Here is an 8,073-nt window from a genome sequence, read left to right on the forward strand (position 1 = left end):
GTTTATAAGAAATACATAATCCATCCTTGACAAACACAGTAAGACTTTTCCTCTAAAATATTCATTTTTTTCTTCTTGAAGCATTCGGAGGAAGGCTGAAAGCCCCACTATGTGTTGTGTTGGTGGCTACGCATGCTGACATTGTCAATCTTCCACGTTCTGCTGGCGGAGAGTTTCATTATGACAAAGATACAGCACTACTAAAAGAGATTAGAAACAGGTAAAGAGGAGAAATGTAGTACAAAGTATAGCACTGTGTGATGAATGAAAATATTAAGATATTTTTATGTATCTGTCAAGACATTGAACTGAATTGAGTTCTTTTACAAAGGGCTGTTTTCATAAGGACAAGTTTAAAAATTCTAGTGACTTAATACTGTTGTTACTTTTACTGTGAGCTATACGACTGCAACTGTGTGCTCAATTGTATCTGATAGTTCTACCCTCTTAGTAAATCAACATAAGATAGGGATGCAAGAGTATTACAGCATGTCTGGTTTTGTGCTACAGATGTTTAGTTTTTAAAAATGTGTAAAAATAGGAAAACTACAAGCTACCTTTTAAACTATAAAATGATGCAAGTTGTCTTTTAGGTTTGGCAATGACCTCCATATTTTGGAGAGATTATTTATTTTGGATGCTGGTGCATCTGGCTCAAAAGATATGAAGATTCTCCGAAACCACCTTCAGGAATTACGCAGCCAAATTATCTCTGTAAGTTAAGATCCCCATGATAAGTTGCGTCATAATTTTCTAATTTGTCGGAATTTTGAATGCAAGTTGGCTTGCAGTATAGCTATCTAGGGAAGAAGTAGAAATATGACTTGGTGAAGCTGTGTCTGCAGGAATTCATTCATTTCAGTCTTTAGTGCCCTCTGGTGGTTACACAACTGTTTTAAATTTATCCTCTTTTGGATGAAAAGGAATAGGAAGATATTATTTGTAAAAAAGATGGGAGTAAAATTAGACTGTAAATGTGTTTTCCTGTTTTTACAAAAGCAGTGCTTAATAAATATTTTGTGATGCTTATTCCAGTAATGCAGGTTTAAAACATGCATTTGCAGTATATCTGCATCCCTCTTATGCAGTACGTTCCCATAGCATTCTGTACTTACCAATAATGTCAGCCCACTCCAGGTGACCCCACTTGCCCCTATGCTTTGACTGAATAGACAGGAAGGGAGAGTGGGCATGAGAGAGCTCCCGCCTGCATACAATTGCCTGGTTAGCTGTAGTATGTGGAAGCATGAAGGAGGTGGCTGTGCAAACCCTCCCTCCTGTGATTAGCAACATTCATAAAGCAGTGTTGCTGATCCCAGGGAGAGAACATACATATAGCCACTTTCTTCATGCGGTCACACCCTGCAGACCTTCAGGCAACTGCATGGAGGTGGGGAGTAGAGTCAGTGTGCCTGCTCTCCCACTCTGAACATTCAGTCCATGTGCAGGTGGGTGATTTCCACTTTACCCCAGTTGTGTTCTACCATTTGTCCAAACAATTCAGGGTGGCACTGATGAGGCATATGCTTGAATACTAAAAAATTGAATCTACATTCTAGAAGTGGAATTAATGTCCACTATTGTATTTCTCATAGACATGTCCACCGATGACTCACTTGTGTGAAAAAATCATCTCCACCCTACCATCATGGAGAAAAATGAATGGACCCAATCAGCTCATGTCATTGCAGCAGTTTGTATATGATGTGCAGGATCAGCTTAATCCATTGGCCAGTGAAGATGATTTGCGACATATTGCCCAGCAGCTACACAGCATAGGAGAAGTAAGTAATCTACATTCTTGTAACTAGATAGTCACTTCTACATATTTTATGGACCCGTATTAATATTCAGAGTTATAATTTTTTGGCTTTGCTTATTAGCCACTAAAACTTGTGGCTGCCAGTAACTCTTCATCTTTCTATATCTTATGTATATTCCAGAGAACTCATAACGAAGAGGATGCCTCATAGCATGCTGAATTTTTAAACAGCCAAAGATCACTTGAAAGTTGTATGATGACCTCCCCTGAAGGGGGTGGGGTCTCCCACAACAAGAGTTTCCTCTGCTTTGGAGGAGGTAAAAGCAGTGTTAGCTGCTTCTGCTGGTTCCAAAGCACAGCAGAAAATGAGAGAATTGAATTGGCAGTGTTTTGTAGTATGGCATAATTACTAAATTTCCTCATCGAGCTGCTGTTTCACATTCCTCCGTCTTTCTGTCATTTTAACTTCATTCAGTAACTAAAGTCTCAAATTGTGCCTCATTCCTGAAGAGATGTTCTGGTTAAATAGTGCAGCTTAATGTTTTAGTTAAAATAAGTTACCTGAGTAAGTTGAACATTTCATTACTCAAAGTGTGTGATTTTTGTCTTCCAAAGGAGACAGGACTGTGTGTGTATGGCATCGTTCCACACAAATAGAGAATTTATTGGATGTAGAATGGCATAATTGTACCTTTTCCATTGGAGAATTTGAATATGATTGGCAAGCCATGAAAAAAAGTCATGTGTTGTTTTCTTCTTGTATTTGAATCTGACCGCAGCTTCCTTTTACTGAACAGATCAATATCATGCAGAGTGAGACAGTCCAAGATGTCGTCCTTCTGGATCCTCGGTGGTTATGTTCAAATGTCCTTGGAAAACTTCTGTCTGTAGAGAACCCCAAAGCCCTCCATCATTACAGAGGTCGATATACTATAGAGGACATCCAGCGCCTGATACCAGACAGTGATATAGAAGAACTTATACAAATCTTGGATGCCATGGATATCTGTGCTAGAGATCTCAGCAGCGGAACAATGGTAGATATTCCTGCCTTGATCAAGACCGACAGTCTGCATAGGTCTTGGGCTGATGAGGAGGATGAAATTATGATTTATGGTGGTGTTAGAATTGTTCCTGTGGAACACCTGACTCCACTTCCTTGTGGAATCTTCCATAAAGTTCAAGTGAATCTGTGTAGGTGGATACATCAGCAGAGCACAGAAGGAGATGCTGATATACGTCTGTGGGTAAATGGATCAAAGATCATGAACCGTGGAGCTGAACTCCTTGTGCTTCTTGTCAACAATGGTCAGGGTATTGAAGTTCAAGTTAGGGGACTGGAAACTGAGAAGATCAAATGCTGCTTATTGCTGGATTCAGTATGTAGTACCATTGATAATTTGATAGCTACCACATTGCCAGGATTCTTGACAGTCAAACATTATCTCAGCCCTCAACAGCTAAGGGAGCACCATGAGCCGATAATGATCTATCAGCCAAGAGATTTTTTCCGTGCACAAAGTCAAAAAGAGACTTCGTTGACTAATACTATGGGTGGCTATAAAGAAAGTTTTAGCAGTATTTTATGCTTTGGATGTCTTGATATCTACTCACAGGGAAGCTTGGGAATGGATATCCATGTATCAGATCTGAATCTTCTTACAAGGAGAAAATTAAGTAGACTTCTAGATCCACCAGATCCCATGGGCAAGGATTGGTGCCTTCTTGCAATGAACTTGGGCCTTCCTGATCTTGTTGCAAAATACAATACAAACAGTAGTAGTCAAAATAACTTTATCACAAGCCCATCCCATGCCCTTCTGCAGGAGTGGGGAAATACCCCTGAGAGTACTGTGGGTGTCTTAATGTCTAAGCTGAGGGAGTTAGGTCGCAGAGATGCAGCAGACTTTTTACTGAAAGCATCTTCTGTCTTCAGGGTGAGTTTAGATGCTAATGGCCATGAGGCCTATGCTTCAAGCTGCAACAGTGGAACGTCTTATAATTCAATCAGCTCAGTAGTTTCCCGGTAAAAGCAAACGCCAGAAAGCACACTCTGATCTAACTGCAGATAGTGAAGGAGGATTCAGTATGGCAGAGTTTTGTATGTGTTTATAAGTTCCAATATAAATGGGTTACCATCTTTCCCTTAGCATCACTTTGTAAGCAGACAGTCTTCCTATTTTTTTAAAACTGTGACATGTATCTCTTATTTTTCTGATTTTAAAAGCTGGTGTGTTTCTGGTATTTTGCAGTTTGCTGCTAATTCTATATTGCGCTGCTTAAATACTGTCTTTTTAACTGAAAGGACTCCGGCTTTTCAGTAGCCAACTGCAGTTTTTTAATCACTTTTCCTAACAGAATAATACTACACCTTGACAATGTTAATTTCTTATGCCTTTTTTTCATTGTTCTTGTTTAATTTTAAAAAATAGAAAAATAAAGTGGTAGTCCATTTGGATTTTAACGCCATGCTTAGAAATGAAAATGCGAGTGCCTTTGCAGAAGATGATGTGGTTAAAATTAAGTGATCCTGCTGAAGCTCTTAAGACAATGCTACCTCTGTTTCACTGTCTGCATGCTGTTGTTACAAGTGGTGCTTGCCTTTGTGCTTTCTTGCTGTTTTAAGGTATTTGGTAACATTAAATTTATTCTATCGAAAAGCTCTCATGTTGGATGCTGAGAAGGTACAAACATGTCATGCGTTGTCAGTTTTTATTTCAGTTGAAGTGGAATGAAAACTTTAAAACCCACGATTTTGCACCTTCCATTATTTCCACGTATCTCAGGAAAAGATTTTACACAGTTGTAGAAATCACCACAGCACACATGCACACAAACAAGTGTTAGTTGAACATACTTTACTCTGTATTTAACAATGATCCATTTGAAATGAAGCAAATGGTTTTTCACTTTCAGATACTGGTGTGCTTATTTCTTATACTTGAAGGTTTGCCTTTTTTTTTAAAGGAAAGCAAGAAATTCTTGCAGTGAGAGATTTTAAAAATGGTATGAGGGAACAAGATCATTTCTTCTGTCTGAAAGCATGTAATTTTAATGGTACAAGATATATTGTGTATATACATATATATTGTATGTATATATATTAATACTGTTTTTCTTTAATCTTTGTCGTAGTAAAATTTTAAAGAATTTTTTTTTTTACAAATAAACCGTTGCTTGTTGCTTCTTTTTTATCACTTCTCATTTATATCTGTTTTTGTATTGTTAACCCACAAAGATTCTTTGAACTGAAACCTATTTGATGCTGATGATAATGACGAATTCAGGAACATCTAAGAACCCTCACTCTGACACCTGTTTTATATGGTGCAGTTTTCTACCCAGAAATGGCTAAGTATGGCGCATCTTTTAGCAAAACAGTACTAACAAGGCAGTCTAGGGATGCCAACCTCAAGGTGAGACCTGAGGATCCCCTGGAATTACAACTCATCACCAGACTACATAGATCAGTTACCCTGAAGAAAATGGATGCTTTGGAAGGTGGACTCGTGGCAATACACGCCACTGAGGTCCCTGTTGTCCCAAGACTCCATTTCCAAATCTTTAGGACTTTCCCAATCTGGACTGCAGACTGCAGATTTATATCTCGCCCTTCTCTCTGAATCAGTGACTCAGACCGGCTTACAATCTCCTGTATCTCCCCCCCCCCCACAACAGATACTCTGTGAGGTGGGTTCTCACAGCAGCTGCCCTTTCAAGGACAACTCCTGCGATAGCTATGGCTAATCCAAGGCCATTCCAGGAGCTGTAAGTGGAGGAGTGGGGACTGGGAAATCAAACCCGGTTCTCCCAGATAAGAGTCTGCACACGTAGCCACTACACCAAACTGGGCTGGCCCTAGACTGTCTGCCTCTCTAGGCAAGGCTAGCTTCTAGCACCCCACATGCACACTGATAACCAATTTTTGAAAACAGATTAATTATGGGGGAAATGAAGAGCACAAAACTTGAATTGCTCCCTGACCTGGATAGTCCAGGCAAGCCTGATCATGTCAGATCTTGGAAGCTGAGCAGGGCCAACTCTGGCAAGAAGACCCCTGTAAAAAAACCCCTAGAAGACCCCCCCACTCATGAAGGGGGGGCTCCTCAGTCAGTGTACCTTTGTGTCTCTCCATCTCTGCCCTGGTAGACTTCTTGATGCCGCAGCACTCAGCCTGCTTTCCCCCCAGGCAAGGCTGTGGAGAAGGACACAGGAGAGATGGGGGGAGAATGTGCCCTCCTGCTGATTCTCCCACCCTGCCATCCCCAGCTGGCTTGGGAGGAGGCTGATGTGCATGCTCCCCCTTGGCTGCTTCCAGCCTCTCACACTCCTCCAGCGCTTTGCAGTCAGACCTTGTAATTATGTCATGGGATGCAAGGGAGACCGCCAGCATCTGGTGTGCAGTCGAGCAGTCTTGTTTCAAGACTGGTGACTATTTATAGAAAGAAGAGCTTGATTGGGAGGAGAGTTATTCTGAGGATTTCCAAGAAAATCTGGTGGGCTTGCCAGGCGCAGAGAACTCCCACCCCTCTTGTTTACCCCGCAATGAACCCCCACCCCTCTTTGGGCCCCCAGCTTCCCCCAAGGGCTTTAGGGCACCCCCTTCCTGAAGCCTGGGATGGCCAGTGAACCCAGGGGATCCAGTGCAGTCCCAGAAGACCCTGGGCATGTGCATTTAATTAGGTGCTGCAAATGGAGAAGTCAGCACCTTTTCCCAGCATGGAATACCAGCCACAGCTCTGTGGGGTAATCCAGACCGAGGCAGGTGGGGTGCAGCACAAGATCTGATTGCTGGAGGAGGGGGAGGACACAGCAGGACCCACCAAGCCCATAGAGGCCTTTGCTCCAAAGTCAGCCCTTCTGAGCTCTGTGGGACTTACTCCCCACCCATTGTGGAGGCACAATAGACTTCTTCCCAAAGCCAAGCCTGCCTCCTCTTCCTCAGGAGCCTTGGCCACCGAATTCAAAGGCCATGCTGCATAGGATCACCACCTGAAAATCCAAAAGGCGGGATAGGAAAGAATGAAGGGGGAATCTCTCTGGTTCCCACAGTGTGTTGGAAGAGCTCTGCTTAGGAAACTCCCCGTCTGAAAGCTGCCTCAGTAGGAAGCCAGGCAGGGCCGTGGAGGCCAGAAGCTGCAACTCTCACAACTGCAGCACCCCCTCCAGCCCTATGTGTAATCTCAAGGGGTAATGATAGCAGTCTACCTTATGGGGCTGTTGGAACATCACAATGTCCATGAAGCCAGGCAGCCGTTTCCAAGCAGGCAGCCTCCTCTGAAGCCAGACAAGGGAACCCCTGCAACCCCCAGCCCCTGGCTCAGTCCCCTGCAATCCCCTCAGCCCCTGGCTAGGTGTGCAGGCCATCCCTAGCAGCAGCTGTGGCAAACCAAGTGCGGAGATGGTGTGCCAGGAGCAAGCGAGATGCTTGAGCTGGTGCAACCTGGCCAGAAACAGGTGGGGGTGGGGGGTGGCCTTCCATGCTCAGTTTAGGGAACACAGAGGGAGTCCAATTCATCACACCTCCCAAAGGCTGGCGCCCTAGACAGTTACCTACCTTTCCCAGTGGCAGAGCCAGCCTTGGATCTAGCAATCCTGCTCCCCCCATGCCCCACTGATGGCAGGGGAGATCTGGACACCATGGCAGCCAAAAGCATTCAAATGTACAAACTGGCACTGGGACATAAGATAAAACCTTTAATATTCTTCTGATAATTATTTGAATATTACTATAAATAGAGCAAGAAGAACACCTGTAGGTGGGTGGGTGGGTGTATGAAACCTATGCATAGTGGAAATAGGAAAGAAGGCTCAGAGACATGCAAAGGTGAAAATATATGCAAACATGTTTTTCAGATTTGGATTTCCTGAATAATCTGTTCTTTTATAAAAAGGAAATGGTTTTCTGAGTAAGTAGAATAACTTCTGGAGAAAGTCTGTGTTCATTTCCTGTTGAGGGCACCATTGAGAATGATGATTTTGCAGAATTTGGGAACAGCTGTGGTAGCACCGGGTGTGTTTTTTTAGCAGTATACTTTCATATAAGCAGTAAAAGGAAGGAAAGCATGCAAGTTAATCACAGTCATCAGACAGTAGTAGGTGGAGTAACTGTGATATAAGCAGCCCTTAATTTGTGTTGTTTCCTACTTTATCCAACAGTATATTTTTACTGGTAAGATGACTTTGTATGAAATCTCTCAATTTCTATTTTCAGTTGATTTCATTTAAGTGGTTTCTCTTTTCCAGCTTAAATTTCCATTGTAATGCTTATTGGTTTGCAGGGCCTTTGTTTGGTTAAAGAAAAAAAGCCC

General features: G+C 42.6%; 1 protein-coding gene across 4 annotated transcripts in view; it reads left to right on the plus strand.

The window, feature by feature from the left end:
• DAPK1 (death associated protein kinase 1) overlaps positions 1-4,944 on the plus strand; it is a 165,912-nt gene extending 160,968 nt beyond the window's left edge. For all 4 annotated transcript variants that reach the window (XM_060235449.1, XM_060235445.1, XM_060235446.1 and 1 more), the window contains exons 23-26: positions 82-220; positions 594-714; positions 1,596-1,784; positions 2,560-4,944. In XM_060235449.1, the coding sequence (XP_060091432.1) occupies positions 82-220; positions 594-714; positions 1,596-1,784; positions 2,560-3,792 (1,682 nt within the window). In that variant the 3' untranslated portion in view covers positions 3,793-4,944. The remainder of the gene's footprint in view (positions 1-81; positions 221-593; positions 715-1,595; positions 1,785-2,559) is intronic.
• Positions 4,945-8,073: the final 3,129 nt, after the last annotated feature.

This window comes from Heteronotia binoei, chromosome 4, assembly GCF_032191835.1.
Source record: "Heteronotia binoei isolate CCM8104 ecotype False Entrance Well chromosome 4, APGP_CSIRO_Hbin_v1, whole genome shotgun sequence".
Classification (NCBI taxonomy): domain Eukaryota; kingdom Metazoa; phylum Chordata; class Lepidosauria; order Squamata; family Gekkonidae; genus Heteronotia; species Heteronotia binoei.